At 37.1% G+C, this 16,595-nt stretch overlaps 1 protein-coding gene across 1 annotated transcript in view; it reads left to right on the forward strand.

Moving 5' to 3' along the window:
• LOC149180042 (protein TIC110, chloroplastic-like) overlaps positions 1-16,595 on the forward strand; it is a 123,188-nt gene that overhangs the window by 20,763 nt on the left and 85,830 nt on the right. The window contains exons 3-6 of the mRNA XM_089415871.1: positions 14,879-15,002; positions 15,146-15,214; positions 15,411-15,509; positions 15,819-15,885. Coding sequence (XP_089271997.1) covers positions 14,879-15,002; positions 15,146-15,214; positions 15,411-15,509; positions 15,819-15,885 — 359 coding nt within the window. The remainder of the gene's footprint in view (positions 1-14,878; positions 15,003-15,145; positions 15,215-15,410; positions 15,510-15,818; positions 15,886-16,595) is intronic.

The raw sequence follows: 16,595 nt of genomic DNA on the forward strand, positions 1-16,595 counted from the left end.
TCAAGGGATCAAATTATTTTGCCCTGGATTTAGTCGTTGCGTCCTTGGATCTAACAATATTCACTTGGAGGGGGAGTCTATCATTTTTCTATTTAAGGAAGCGCTAAGCTCCTCATTGCATGAATCTCATGAATTGTAATCGAGATCTTGGCTAAAGGAAGCTTTGCAGAATTTGTACTGGAATTTTTTGAATAATAAAGAAAAGACTTTGGGGGCAATTTTTGTGGTGTTATTCTTCTACGACTATGGTAATATCTTTCAGAATTTGTTCTTAATGCTCTACTGGTGTTAATTGATTTTTGTTAGTTCACTTGCCATGTTGTGGATCTATTGATGTATAGGTATCTTGCATTGATATTTGAATTAGAGAACTACTCTAGATCTAGAAGCGCTAGTGGGTTTTTGGTTGGACCCCTAGTCTTCTTTTTCATTGTATTATCTAATTCCTTGTGAGTCTAACAAGTTTATTCTAAGTGTATAGAGATCTGAAATTTCTGAAGCATTCTTAAGCATTGGGTAAGTTTTTGGTTGGACGAACCAACTCTTAAGAGAATAGAAGTGGAGGAACCCACATTGATTCTTTCAAAGGCTTTATCAAATGATTTATTTTGAAGGGAGTTTCCTTGCCATTGCTTGAAAGCATTCTATATTTCAAGATCTATTTCTCTTTTCTAATGAGCTTTCACTGAATAATTCAACTATTTTAGAGCTTATATTTTGCTACCCAAGAGCGGAGTTGTACTCACACTCTTTGGGCTAGTAGATCTGTAAATTTTGTATATATTTCTTGGATATCCTCTCTATCTTTTGCAGGTAGGAAGAAAGGAGTAAGGGGGTTTGGATTGGAGAATTTTCTTGAAAATATTTTTGCAGGTTGAAGCTTGAGGGTAAAGAGACAAAATATTTTTTTTGAAGCAAAACCCTTGCCTGTTGATCAAACCCTCTCCTCTCTCATAGATGGCTAGGGTTCTAAAGAGATCAATTTTTTGTTTTGTTTCGGAGATTGTCTTCACTCTTGAAGCAAGATCAATACTTTATTTTGGGTAGGTTGTTTTCATTTTGAGGCTCATCTTCCCTAGCCATACGCATAAAGGAGTTTCTCCTTGCATCTTGAGCAAAAATCCTTGAAGGGCTTGAGAAAAAAATTATTTTTTAAGGAGAAATTTAAGTTAATTTTTTTGAAAAGCATCATTGGCAGCTTGGAGAATTCAGCTCTAAATTTTTTTGTTGGAGTTGTCTATCTTTAGGGCCTTTTTCTCTTCGCCGCAAGCCTAGAGAGGCCTCTCCTTTCCTCTGATGCGAAAATTCCTCCTTGCTTAGACGTCTTGTAGCTGAATAATTTTTTTTTTTGAAAGGAAAGCAAATTCTCTTGGAGGGTTTTCATTGTAAATTGATCATAACATTTTGTAAATAATTTTCATAAATTTTTTTTAGCTCTTTGAGGAAGGGGTATTAGCTCATCGAAGCTCATCTTTGTAAACCCTCCTCTAAGATCCAAGGTTTCTCTTCTTTCAAAGAGGGTCTTCAATTTTGTAATATAATAAAAGAGAAATTTTTCTTGAGGGAGCTTGGGGTTTCTTCCCCTTGGTATCCCTATCTCCTCATTTGGTAGGAGAACCTCTTGGATAGTTAGTCTCTTGTTTGTTTCTTGTCTTTAGATCTAGTCTCTAACTTGTTTCATTTTGCATTTGTTAGATTAATTTTCTTTCTCTAATTGCATTAGTATTTCTAGATCTAGATCTAGTCTTATTTTGCAAGTAGTCTCGTCCTCTTGTCTTGATCTAACTTGCTTTTACTTTCATTGAATAATTTCATTATATCTACTTGGCATTTCTATTGAAGTTGCTCTCATTTGTCAATTTCACGGTTTTAAAAACCAGTTGGTCTGAACCGGAAACTGGTCAAACTGGCCGGTTCACAGGCAAACCTAGCCGGACCTGGCAAAAAATGGGGTTAGAGGGCTGATTTCTCCTTTTTTTCACAAAAACCGGGCCTAACCGGTAGTTTTATGATGGAACCAGTTGGTTTATGGGTAAACCGGCCGGTTCTGTCATAAACCTGCCAGTTAATTGCCATACACCTTCAGATCTGGTCGTACACTGTCTTGCTAGTGTGTGCTTTAGTGTTGGGAGAGAAAAAGAGATTTTATGTCCAAAGAAGGCAGAAAAAGAGCAGGCCGAACTGCTGTATCTGTAGTATGTACCCTCTTTTACACAGGATGTACACTCTTGTTTGAGATGATTTTATTGACCATACAACTGTTGGTTCAAGCAGGCTGCAGAAGCCACCTTGTAAGCTTTGATCAAATGAATAAAAAGTTGATTAATAGGAAATATCCGTGTATGTATTTTATTTCATCCATTGTTCATTTCTCAACTGTTGTGTGATTGATGCAATGTTTAGAAATTTGATTTTCTACCTTCAAATAAATTCTATTTTGAGTTATTTAAAGAGAGAACATCAGGACTGAAATCACCTAGGTTTGAAACAGTTACAAAGACTGTCATTTGAGTGCAAGTCACTGAGTTTACGTGAATTCCTCAACCCTCACTCCAGTACTAACATTGCCAGCAGTTTCAGCGTCATGTCTTGTGGGCTGTCTTTGCTTTGTAGTTGTCATAACTTATGTATTTAATGTTACAGGATATCTCTACAATGGCAGATCCCTGTGTTGGGATTTTGTTTCACATTAATACACCTTTTCTTCTCTTTTACATATTGTTTGAACTTTGAACTAGGTAGTTATACAGAGTCCTAACACTATTAAGAAAAAGTTGATTGTATTGGGAACTTGTCATATATTCTTTCCTTTTCCACAAGATCGCCACATGAAATACAAGTAAACTAAATATAAAGTAAAATACAATCGCAAAATAAAGAGAAAAAATTCTCTATAAACTTTTTGAAAAAATCCATGACTGTTTCCAAAAGCAAACTCAAAGATTCAGTCACTGCTCGATAAATAGTTCAAAGCAAGGAGCAAAGATATCTCTGTATCTCCAAAAGTATTGCATGCCATCGTATACCAGAACAATTTTAAAATATTGCCATACTAATGAAAAGTGAATGTACATTTCATTTAGCTGTGTATTTTCAATTTTGCAGTCTATAAGCACAAAAATTAGGCCATAGAAGGGTGTTTTTATGACTTGAGAACCAAACATGGTTCCTGCGCTGATACATCTCAAAGAGAGGTCCCTGACTATTCACCATTCAATAAAACTCAAGCAGAAAAAATATTTTCTGTCAACCTAACAACCTAGCAATGGACCTCCAAAATGTTAACATTTAATCTGATTTTCAGTTCATGGATATATATTAACAACAATAACAAAATGGCAGCAATAGTTGATGCCTAATCAAATATGTATTTCTGTGAAGTTTTGGTGATGCCTACTCAAATATATATTTCTGTGAAGTTTTGGTGAATGATTGGCAGATAGCTCAGAGCTTGAGGGATTTCAAGCAGAGCTTTGAGATTCATATAACCAGCAGAGAATCCGCGTTTCTTGTAGCATTGTTTTTGGACTTTATAGGCCATTTAGAGCCTCATTGCTTATGTATTTTGTCGATGATATATATTGCACTCGGTGCCATTTTGATATATTCACCTTTACATGGTATATAGATGAGCAAACTTTGCTTGTTTTGTCTCTATTGGTTTGGAATCATGGTTTTAAATCTTATAAATAGTTTTTTTTCATTAAAAACTAATTATTTCATCTATTTTTTTAAAAAACAGTTCATTGAGATCTGACTAGTGCCGGTTTGAAACTCGGTTTATTAGGTGGACCAGTCTGGCCACCGGTCCACCATTTGAGAGATTTGAGAGCCATATGGCCAGCAGAGAATCCACGTTTCTTGTAACAAACCTCCTGCAGTATTGTTTTTGGACTTTATAGGCCATTTAGAGCCTCAGTGCTTATGTATTTTGTTGATGATATATATTGCACTCGGTGCCATTTTGATATATTCACCTTTACATGGTATATAGATGAGCAAACTTTGCATATTGTCTCTATTGGTTTGGAATCATGGTTTTAAATCTTATAAATACTTTTTTTCATTAAAAACTAATTATATCATCTATTTTTTTAAAAAGCGGTTCATTGAGATCTGAATAATCCCAGTTTGAAACCCAATTTATTAGGTGGACTGGTTTGGTCACCGGTTCTGGTTTTTAAAACTATGTTTGTAATTGATCTTGTTGACCACATGTGTCAACAGTGCAAGAAACAGAATACAAAGCAGTGGATCAAATTCTTTTGAGTCATTTCATCATTGTAATCTCAGATTCTGCAAAATTATTGTAAATGATTCTAGTATGACTGTTAAGCCATGCAACAACACCTAGGTAAACCTATGGTTCTTCTCAAAGGATTTCATCTTAGGGAGTTTTTTAACCTCATCAAATTGTGTTTTTGATTTCATCCTAGGGATAATTGGCACAATTTTTCTCCTAGATATACCCCAAAGCTAGAGTAAGCTCATTAATGAGGTCTTAGGTGTGTCCTAGTGTTTATCGAGTATATGTATTTTTCATACTTGATCATGTGTTTTGTCACAAAATTTGGTTGAGTCTCAAGAGTCTAAGTCTATGTGTATTTCCCCTTTTAAGGTATGAAATTGTAATATTTGATATAAAAGTGTGTTTAGAAATATTTTTGGTAAATGGTTCCTCATACTTAGACACAATTATCAAAAATATTTTTTAGATACACTTAGAGGGTGGAAAAATATTTAATCCCCTCTTGAATCTTTTTATTTTAATCTCTGGCAAAGAATAAAATATAAATTAAGCCAAAAATTATCCAAAAAATAAAATGAAGGGAAAATAAATTACACTCCCAAGTTGAAAAAATAATTTTTGGAGAAAACATTCATGGGTCCAAAAGAAAATAATTTTATGAGGTCCTCCAGCAAAGGAAAAGTCAAATTTTCGAGAAAAATTAAGTCATTGGACCATGGTGGTTGAGTCAAAGATCATTTTTCAAGGAAAAAGGCTTGGAAAAAATATTTTTTGGACCGGAATCAATGCCTTCATCAACAAATTCGTTCCTTTTCAAGATCAAGGTACACTATTTGATTTTGGCATGGATCAAAAAACAATTAGCAGTTATTCTCCAGGATTAAGTCAAGCTAGCTGTTATTTCCACTTGGAGGGCTCATTCCCTCTCATCTTTTTCTATGTAAGGAAGCCTTTGAGGTCCTCATTTTCACTTCAAATTCAACCGGAACAATGTTGAATTTTTTTTATACCGAGCTAAGCTTTGCTGTAATTTTGCATTAATAAAGACTTTGGGGTTCAATACACGGTGTTTGTTTCGCTAATATGTGGTATGTGCTGGATGATTTATTTTTATATGCTTTGAACTATTATATTGCATGATTGCTATTTCATTTGCCAGTAGTAGGAACATCTATTAGCACAGGTATCTTGCTTTAGGTGTTCGACTAGAATAAGCGCTCTAGGTCTAGTAGATCTGGCAAGTATCTCGAGACCTCTAGATCTCGTGTGGATCAAACCCCTTTTGATCTAGTGATCTATTCTTTCGAAGCACATCGAGCTACAGGTCGCTCCAACCCTTAGAAATCCCAAGTACATAGGGTGAGGGAGGAAATCGATCTTGTTTGGCCTTAAGCTTTAATCTAACGATTCATTTTTTTGGCAGGAGGGTTTGGCCAGTAAAATAAAATTATTCTTCATCAAAATATTTTCTCAAGCTCTGCTTGGGTTAATAATGTTTTATTTGCTAAATAGAGCTAATTTTCTCTTGTAAATTATTGTAAATAATTTGTGAATATTTTGTAAATTATTTCTAACCCTTCTAAATTATTTTTATCACTTGTAAATAATAATTTTGGGGTTTTATTTTAGAAATTTCTAGATATTGTGTCTTGGGCTCTATTTATTCATCTTGCAGGCACTTGATTTCAAAATTTCAAAGGCAAATCTGAAGCAAAAGTGATTAGCCATTATTCAGTCCAAACTGCTGGGGTTTTAGGGCCAACATCAGCCTTAGGAGGAGCCGTCCAACCTTTCTGGGAGGCGCGTTGGGCCGGGGAAGGTAGATCTAGGGTTTGGAGACCAAGATCTGCAAGACCCAAGTCCCCAAATTTGGATGCTGGGCCTGGAAGAGGAAGCCACTAGCCCTAGAGGGCTTTTCTGCAGCTGCAACTAGGTTTTTCTTGAGCAAATATTTTCTGAAGTTGTTTTGCAAGTGGATTTTCAGAGTTGAAGTCATTTTTGGTACCTTTCAGCGTTTGGAGGCTAGATTGGCCTGGCTGCAAGGGCTAGAGGTCATTTCTGGTCTAGCTGCAGGGTTTTGAGGCTAAATGCCCTAGCTGCAGCCTCCTAGAGGCCTTTCTGGGTAGGCCACAGCCCTAATTAGGCCTCTTAAGGCCTGGTTGCAGCCCTAAAAGGGCTTATTTTCGTCCTTGCATGGGATTTCCAGTGCTAACTCTTTGTTTCGTAGGGTTAATATAATTCTTGGCAAGGGTTTTCATTTTCAGCGTGTTTGGTTTGTTTATGGGCTAATTCGCTGTTTTGCAGGGTTATCATCTATTGAGGAAGGGTTTCAAGGGCCATATTTTCATTTGCTTTGCCATTCTAGCCCTTGGAGGCCTAACCGTTAGCCCTAGATGCACTTTCAACCCTAGCTGCTAGCCCTAAGAGGGATGATCCATCATCTACTGGGGTTTTGAAGCTAATGTATTTGTGTTGTTGGTCCTTCGAGGGCTGATCACTAAGTTTTAGGGCCATTCTTCACTTGTTTGTGGCCAAATTTTACCATTTTGCCCTAGTCGCAACCTTGGAAGGCTTTCTCTAGCTTTCGCTGTGGGGTTTTCGGTGGCTGATCCATTATATTTCAGACTTACATTTGTGGTTGCAAGTGTTGGGAACCAAAAAGTGCATTTCAAGGCGAACCTAGCCTCATTGGTGCCTTGACTTGTTGAATGAACCACTGGTCAAAGGTCTAAAGGCCTTGAGGGTTTGATTTCCTTTCCTATCCTCTTTCTCACTTGCAGCATAAATTAAATCAGATCTGAACATAAAGATTTCAGTGGCCATATAAATCAAATATAAGCCCAAATAACCCTATAGTAAGCTAATAACTCATATAAGACATCACACATTGATTATAAGGGCTTAATTCATCAATCTAAATGGTTTATGGTGGCTGTCCTATGCATTTCTGAAGTCTGATATAAATTGCAGAAGTCTTATCTGAATTTTCAGCACTGTGATTGTTGATATTTTGCTCTAAAAACTCGTTTCAATAAGCCTAATATACTAATGAAACATCATCTTCATTAAAGGGCTAAATAAACATTGAATTGGTTGAGTTACAAGAATAGTTTTGAGACTGTTTTCACATTAATAGATTGCTGGTCTGATTTCTATACGTCTGGTGCATTTTTACAGTATAGCTTTGTGAGAAATCTATTTGTGAATTAGTCATAGAAGTCTTGCATTGGCTTTCCTTTTACATTGTGCATTGTCATTGCATCATTGCATTTTGTATCTAACATTCATTTTTTAAATCACTGTTAGCAATCTCATTTTGAGCTTGTTTCTATGGTCATCTAATGTGCTTCATTGGCTTATGATCTAAATGGTAACTTGCTATTAACATTGCTAAGCATAAGATAAAATCTTGTTGACATATTGATAAGCTCTCGGAATTACTAATCTCATTTGAATTGCTAGCCTTGTCTCATTGTTTCATTAAGTTCTCTTGTGACCATAAGTGAAGTTCTAATAATCTTTTGCTAATTGTGTATCATTGTGTCATCACTTGTGATTCACTGAAATTGTTCATCTTGCTTCATTTTAGGTAGTCATTCTTTAAGTGCTTCACCAAATTGGTCTTAATTTGAATATCACTATAAATGTTTGGATATTAAATAATTTGTCTTGAAGTACTTAATCCACTTAATAATCTCATTAAGTGACCACTCATATCTTGCATTTCATTCTAGGATTAGGAGTGCATTTTTCTCTGAAATTATTTATCTTGCTTCATTTGAGGTAGTCATTATTTAACAGTGTTGTAGGAAACGTCCCCCCCCGATCTAAACCCCGAAACTCAATCCGTATGGATGCGTGGGGGAAGCGCCGTTCGAAATGTGCTTTGGAAAAACCAAAACACGTTTCGGACTAATAAACACACTCCCTGGAAATTCCGGAAGCGTGTGCCTGAAGCGCATTTCGTACGACGCCTAAGCCGTACGAAGCGCCGCGCTTCGGAGGACGAAGCGTACGGATCGGGCCTCTCTCTTTCTTGGATCTAATTGTGTCGTCATATCAAGCAAGGTCATTAATAAAGGTCATGCGAAGTTCTGGGTATCCCCAATACCCCCTGGTTTATAAATAGAAGGAAAGAGAAGACTGGGTTCGCGTACGATTCCATACATGCTTCCCCCATTTCCGTTGTGCGGCCAAAAATATGCTTTTTTTTTTTTTAATTTTTTTGTATGTTGACTTGTTGGGGGTGGGTCCACCTTGGGTTAGGGTGAGGAATGAAGGGATTTAAGCCCCCATTCATCTCTCATTTTCTCACTTTGAGTTTATGAGAATTAGAGAGGAGAAGAGAGGAGCGCTTGGAGGAGTGAAGGAGGAGGAGCTTGGAGGACTTCATCTACAAGAGCTAAAGAGGTAAGTGAAAACCCCAAACTCCCTTATTTTTTTGACATTTTTATTTATTTTTTATTTTTCTCCTCCTTGTCCTACTCTTTCCCATTGTTTCTACTTGCTCATTTACTTGCAGGTTGTCCACCACCTATATCCATATTCCAAGATGGTGTTCTTTTGGCTTCTATGTATCATTCCACTTTTGGTTTTAATGATGGCAAGGGGGAGTAGGAATAGAAGGGAAGAAGCACAAGAGGACAGTGGTCCCAATATGAGTGACCCAATGTATGATGAGGAGGAAGGGTTTGAAGAGGAAGGGGATGAAGTTGAACCTGAAGGGGAAACTGAAACACTAGAGGGGAAAGCTGCATTAACACCCTTGTGGAACTATGTGACCAAACTTGAAGGGGGAAAGGGTGGTGGAAGCTACAAATTTTTGTGCCCTCATGGTTGTCATGGAGTAAAACCATTTAGTGGTTCATACACCTGTGTGAGGAGGCATCTTTGTGGGGTGATGGGACAGTGATGATAAAAACGGTGTTGTGGGGATACAAATTTGCCCAAAAAATTCCATCTGAACAAAGAAGAAAATACATCCAAATAGAGGAGGCTGCACAACAAAAAAGCAAGAAACAGAAAGCTCATTTTGAATCAAGTGCAACTTCTAGATTTGGTAGCTCATCTCCTCATGGTACTTCTGGAAGCTCTAGAGGTAAAAGAACAATATGGGATTTCCTTAATGTTGCTAGGAGGGATGATGTGGATGGAAAGATAGTCCGATTTCTTTGTGCTTGCGGTGTACCATTCAATGTGCTTCACTCTCCCTATTGGCATGAAATGGTAAAGGCCATCAATGAAGCCCCAAAAGGATACAAGTCCCCCAACTATGAGAAAGCTAGAACACTGTTATTAGAAAGAGAAAAAGCAAAGGTTCAAAGAGCTTTGACACGGTTTACAAATGAGTGGGGTAGATTGTGGGGCATCCATTGTATCATATGGGTGGACAAATATTAGAAACCAACATTTGATAAATGTTCTTGGTGTTTCTGCTAGTGGTGCAGTATTTATTACATGTCATGACTCCTCCTCCATCAGTGCATCTTCACAAAACATTGCAGATCTCCTATTGCAATCAATCAAAGATGTTGGTTCGAATGATGTGGTTCAAGTGATCACAGATAATGCAACAAATTGTAAGGCAACAGGAAAAATTATTGAGCTTACTCATCCACACATCTTTTGGTCTGGGTGCCTGGTTCACACATTGAACCTTTTGATGCATGATATTGGGAAGCATAAAGAATGTGGGTGGATTAATGAGATTTACGGGAGAGGGAAGCAACTCATTAAATTCATCATAGAGCATACAAGGGTAAACTACTTCTATGGCACTTACTCCAAGTTGCAGTTGCTTAAACTTGCAAAGAGAAGATTTGCCAGCTATTACCTCACCTTGAGGCGGCTAGTGAAGGTGAGACAAGCTTTAACTAATATGGTGTGTGCTGAAACATGGGATGAAATTAACACTGATAGAGATGGTGCTAATGCAGCCAAGGACACTATTCTTGACATGTACTTTTGGTCACAGGTTAAATATGTTTTGCAATTCACCAAACCAATTTATTACATGATCAAGTTTGGAGATTCAGATCGACCAATAATTGGGGAGGTGTATGAGCAAATGGAAAGCATGTTGTGGTAGATTAAAGACATTGTTGAGCCTAGAGATATCACCTTGTACAATTATATTCGTGCAGAGGTGGAAAACTGATGGGAAATGCTAAATGTTCCATTGCATGCATTAACATATGTTTTGACACCTAAATACTACCATCCATCATGGCTTTCAACACCAGCAACTGGGGGTGAAGCAGGAGAAAACCACACCAAGATCAAGACGTTCACAAAAAATATATGATTGCATTGAGTAAATTAGTCCCTGATGAGTAGGAGGCTGCCATACGCTTAACACTGGTCCATTTGGGAGCATGTATGCAATCAAAGATCGAGAGACTTTTTCTTCTCTTGAGTGGTGGAACATGCATGGAGGGGCTACTCCACTTCTACAGAATTTGGCATTGCGGGTGCTATCACAGGTGGTAAACACTTCTTCTGCAGAGAGGTGTTGGAGCTCTTATTCTTTCATCCATAGTGTTAAAAGGAACATGTTGAGTTTAGACCGGGCAGAGAGCTTGGTTTATGTTCATTACAACTTGCGATTGTTGTCCCATTACGGTGATGATGCAAAGACTAATAAAGACCTTAAGATTTGGGACAAGAATCCAGAGGAGCCCCATTTGGAGGATGGAGTGTTGCGATTAGAGCAATTAGAGGATGCTCTTATCCAGGTATGTCCATTGTGGTATGAATTTTCCTTTTAAAGCATTTCTCTAATTCATGTTTTTAATTTTTTTTTGTAAACTAGTGTTTTTTTTGTATGATTTTTTTGAGTGATTCCAGGATGATGATGATCGTGTTAAGATGCCACCCCCATTTGGTCCCTTGGTTCCTAGGTTCCATGGTTCAATACCAACAACAGGGGGTTCATCTTCATCAGTTTCAGTGCCACAACTTCCACAGGCAACATCTTCTTCATTGCCACCACGTGGAGGCCCGCCGCCATGTTCTCTTCGTGGTGGAAGGAGGAGAGATTAGTAGATATATTCACAATTTACTACTTTTGTCATAGATTAATCATTAGACTTGTAGGCTTGTGAATTTGAACCTTTTTTGTCTTGGCGTGACCAAGTGACATATTTTGTAAACATTGTTATTTGAATTTTGGACATGACAAATTTTGATAGTTGCTCACTTGCTAGATAAATCATAATATGCTCTATGTTTTATGTTTTATAATATGCTTAAATGTTTTATGTTTTATAATATGCTTAAAAATTTGATGTATGTTTGTAATTGCTAGAATATAGATGGTTGATGTTCGAATAATTAATCATTGATGTACATACTAGTAACTACAATGGAATCATGGATGCCATATCTATGTTGATTTATGCAAAAATATGCATGTTTTCATGTCTTCTACAACTAATTTGGTATTTGGGACGTTTGTTTTGAGTATAAATGCAAAGATATATATATATATATATATATATATATATATATATATAGTAGATGCTTCTGCAGACGCTTCGCTTCCTAGATTTTTGGAAAATGACACTTCCGCGTCCCCGCTTCCAAAAAACGTCCCCGTTTCGTCCCTACTTTGTGCAACATTGTTTTTTAAGTGCTTCACCTAATTGATCTTAATTTGAATATCACTATAAATGTTTGGATATTAAATAATTTGTCTTGAAGTACGTAATCCACTTAATAATCTCATTGAAGCGACCACTCATATCTTGCATTTCATTCTAGGATTAGCAGTGCATTTAAAATTCACCTCCAAGCTTAAGCTTGGTTGTAAGAAGATAGGACAACCTGCTTCAATCAGTTTCTGGACTCTAGATCTTCATTTGCAGTTAACATAGGTGACCTTGCAGTTCTCTTGTGGGCAATCCCTTGTAGGAACAAAGGCATCTAGGTGGTTAGAACTCCATGAGAGGTATTGTTAATGAGGCCTTAGCCTCCTTCTTGTAGACTTCTGTCTACAACTTCCATTCGAGACTAGTTCCAAAATAATTGAGAAGAAGGATAAACCTAGATTAGGCCTATAATTAAAAGTAACCAAGAGCTTGCATCTCACATAGAACTAGGTCTTGCACTTCATATAGGATAGAATATAACTCAAATTGTGCAAGTAATCAATCTTAAAGACACTGGTCTCTAACTAATAATCTCAATATATCTAATCAAGTGGTGCTTAGTAATCATACTTTCCTATTAATAATAACCAACTTACTAGGCCATTCATTTGTGTCTCCTTTACTTGTTGGTTTCCAACAAGTAGTTCATCTCTTCATCCATAGGGACTACCCCCCTTAGGAGACGACTAAGAGACAACTTAAACAGAGAGGACAGGGATCAAAGTGACAACCCTTGCCTTGAGCGTTGTTGCAATCTAGTGTACAATTTGAGCAACAACAGGTCGTTTTGTTTCATTGGTAGATTTTTGATTGCTTCATTGATCATTGGCATAAGCTAATCTCATTATAATATCATAATTTGGGCTCAAAGTGCTAATTGCTAATTTGATTATTTAAGTGGAATGGTATTTTCTATTGATAAATTTTAAGATCTTTCACTTGTGAAGCATTTCACTTTAGTTGTATCTCATTTGAAGCAATTGCATTAACTTCACGTCTAATTTGCATTTTAGATCTAGTTTGCATTCTCTAACTGTCATTCTCTAACTTGGTTGATAGAAATTTAGGACAACCTTCCCTACCTGTCATTCAATTTCCTAGCTTTGAGTTTGGATCAAAGGTTAAAATGTGTTACCTCACAGTTCTCTTGTGGCCGAGCTCTTGTAGGAACGAAGGCACACGGGTTGCATTGAAGTCCTAAGGGGGTATCGTTAATGAGACCATAGCCTTCTCGCTTAGCCCTTCTTGCAACTACCTGCTAGTCCTTACCAAGTTGAAGGAGTTTAGGGAAGTCAAACCATAGTTTAGGCATATAATAAAACTTACCAAGACCACTTGATCTCACACACACTGATAACTTTTTCTCATTTTGCATTTAGTTATTGTACAATTTAGATTGTGAGCTAACCATTTATTTGCAAGTTTCTTTTCAATATCCTTATAATTGGTTATTTAAATTTCATTCTCATTGTCTTTTATTGATTGTACCATATTGGAGCATTTCTGTTTGAGTACAAGCTTTCTTCTCTTGCAAGTGCTATTTTAAAATCTTGTTGCTCGTATCTCTAAGTTGTTCATTTTGGTTTTGACTAATGCTTGGTTTGCAGCATTTCTATTTTTGTAACTTGAAAGATCATTTTTCATTTGCAAGTACCATAATTTATCTTCGAGCACTATCTAAAGGCACTGGTCTCTCATATGTTATCTTGCTGGATATCTCGTCGATTTCATTGATATTTACATGCTCATAAACACTTGTACTTGCTAATTAATCTCTAATTCATATTCAAGTAATATTGAATGGTGATTTCCTTGCCTATTATCTACTAGACCCTGTTATCCTTAACAAGTATTCCTTTAGATATTTTTAGGGACCGCCCCCCTTGACTTAGCTAGGAGAGAGTCTAAATGGAGAGAGTTGGGAATAGGTGACTGCCGCTTCTCTGAGCGTTGCGCCTTAAAGAATACACTTGGTGGGATTGGGGACTTTTTCCACATTAATCTAGGTGTGCATCTTAGGCAACAACAAGACCTAGAATGCCCCCAGGTTGCCCTTGACCTTGTTTTATGGACGTTGCATTGTTCTAGAACCTAGATGATGATGGAGATCATTGAGATGATTTGGGAGGACAGGTAATCATGGCTTTTGGCCTAACCTAATCTCCAGTTCCTAATATTGCCGAAACCTGCTTCATAGCAGCTCTTAATCTCAAATATAAACCTGGTACATACCTGGGCCACAAATGAAGACCAAGTTCTGTGGCCCAAACTGCGAGATAATTTAACCCGTGGGAGTCCAAAAAAAATGACAGCTGGAGCGTAGTCTAGCCATCATAAGAGCATGATTCCACACAACACTGCTGTTGCAATGTGTGAACCCTACTAGTCATCTGTAGACACTCCTGCAGCAAAAAGCTAATTTCAGTGCCCTTCATGCGCATATTCTCAACATTGTATGCAAATTGGTTTGAATCACGGGCATGGCATCCTATGGTACCCTTGCAAAGCCCATTGAAGCCAAGGCAGAAATAGAATCAACCATAAGCCTACATCCAAGTCACCAGCTACTAGTAGGCTCCCCTATCTACAAAATAACAACCAGGTTATTTGCTAGAGACACCTGGGTTCTGTGCTTAACCCGAATACAACAACTTCCCCTCCTCTGTTTGCCACCATGCCTTATTCTGCATGTTGGCGAAGCCCTAACAGGTTGTTTTGAGAGGAAGATGGGTGTCTTTTTTCCTCCTTCATTCCCAGTCTCGTGCTTCTGTGAATTGGGCTGTTTTCAAGTCTGTTTGTATTTTACATGTCAGAGGCCATTTCCTTTTTGAATTTGTTGATGATTAATAATTAAGATTTGGCTGTCAGTGTTTTGGGCAATCTACATTGGTTTCATAGCATTTTTAATCACCCTCGTTATATGTTCAGCTTGTCTTCTTGTTTTTGTAGTCAAGTGTTTGTTGCTTAATGCTTTCTTCAGGTATGTTTCTTCTATTATTCCTTCTGGCAATGAGGACCTCAAAGGTGATGAGGCAGAATCAATAATCAAATTCAAAAAGGCTCTTGGTATAGATGACCCTGATGCGGCAGCTGTGCATATAGAAGTATGAGTGATGTAATCTTTTTATTTGAAAAATGCATCACATATTTTTTCTTTCTAAACAGTATTTTGGACTGAATGGAGCTTATGATCTTTTTTGCCAGGACTAATGCTTCTTTATTACCTGTGCACTTAAATTTTTCATAGATTGGAAGACGTATTTTCAGGCAAAGGCTTGAAACAGGAGATCGTGATGCTGTAATAGCGGAACGCAGGGTAAGTACAATACTACATTATTTTTCTCTTATCTGAGCCATCATTTGAACGCTATCCTTTTTTAGAAAGGAAAGAAAATAGGATGCTAGCAGCAATCACAGCCCATATGCTATAATTCACGAAGGGATATTTCAAAAGGTCTCTTATTTGAAGATCTGCGTGAGTCTTTTCTGAGTTCCATGGAATCTGAATGCAGGCATTTCAAAAGTTGGTTTATGTTTCAAACCTTGTTTTTGGAGATGCATCAACATTTCTTTTACCTTGGAAGCGTGTTTTCAAAGTAACCAATGCTCAGGTATAAGATATATTCTTATTTGTTTGTTGGTAATGTTTTGAAATCATTAGGAAATTTAGAACCGACATTTTGTATGTTACTTGTATTGTTGACTCTGGAAACACTGAAGAAGGATTTTTCAGCTAAATATTAACATTATTATTCCATTGATTAGTGGTATGACTATTTGCTGTTTCCTCTAATATGCTAGCAATACTGGGATATGTTGGAAGATGGTTAGCTTTCCTTACTAAATTTGTAATTGCATTATATGTTGTAAAATGATGATCCGAAGTCATTTATTTTTCTGTTGTATTGTTTTGCTTTAAGGTTGAGGTTGCTGTTCGAGATAATGCACAAAGATTGTTCCAGTCCAGATTGAGTTCACTTGGAAAAGGTGAGTTGTACATTCCCTTTTACATCACATTATTTACAAACCATTGTACTTTTATTTAGTAATTTACACGTTTGACATGTTTAACATGAGCCTATAAATCTAAGTTGCATGAAACATGGAAATGTGTACAAGTTTCTGAAATGGGTAACAACTGGAAACGTGACAGCCCCCCTCAGGGGAAATACAATATAATCATAGATATTAGTTTTTTATGTTTGTTTTTAAATAACACTTTATCTTGCAAGAAAATAAGAATGATACAGAAATGACTTTTAGAAGGAAATCCATGTCTATATTAACTCTCATAGATGGCTACATGATGTAAAATATCACAGATTGGTGGTCTTGACTAATGATAATACCATACCCTCATACATGATAGAATCCAGTGGAAACACTGCAATCTCGCCAATCCTGAACCCTGAAATCTGGAAAACTGTTAATTCTGCTAAATTTTGAATAGGATATGGAATCCTACTTTCTCCATTTAAAGTCCAATGAGGTTGGAACTTGAAACCACCCGTACACCCTGAAACAATTAGTGATAATGTTAAAAATAAGTAAAAGTTGACATTCTCCTTTATCATGAGTGGGCCTAATGGTTAAGCCTAATGGTTAAGAGCATGTGTTTCCTCCTAAGAGGTCACAGGTTCAAAACCAGAGGGGGGTAGAGTATGTATACCTTCGTAGCAGTCAAATCGCTGCACGGA

This window comes from Pinus tabuliformis, chromosome 3_2 (assembly GCF_031772625.1).
Source record: "Pinus tabuliformis cultivar Carrire ecotype Pingquan chromosome 3_2, CPIR1, whole genome shotgun sequence".
NCBI lineage: Eukaryota > Viridiplantae > Streptophyta > Pinopsida > Pinales > Pinaceae > Pinus > Pinus tabuliformis.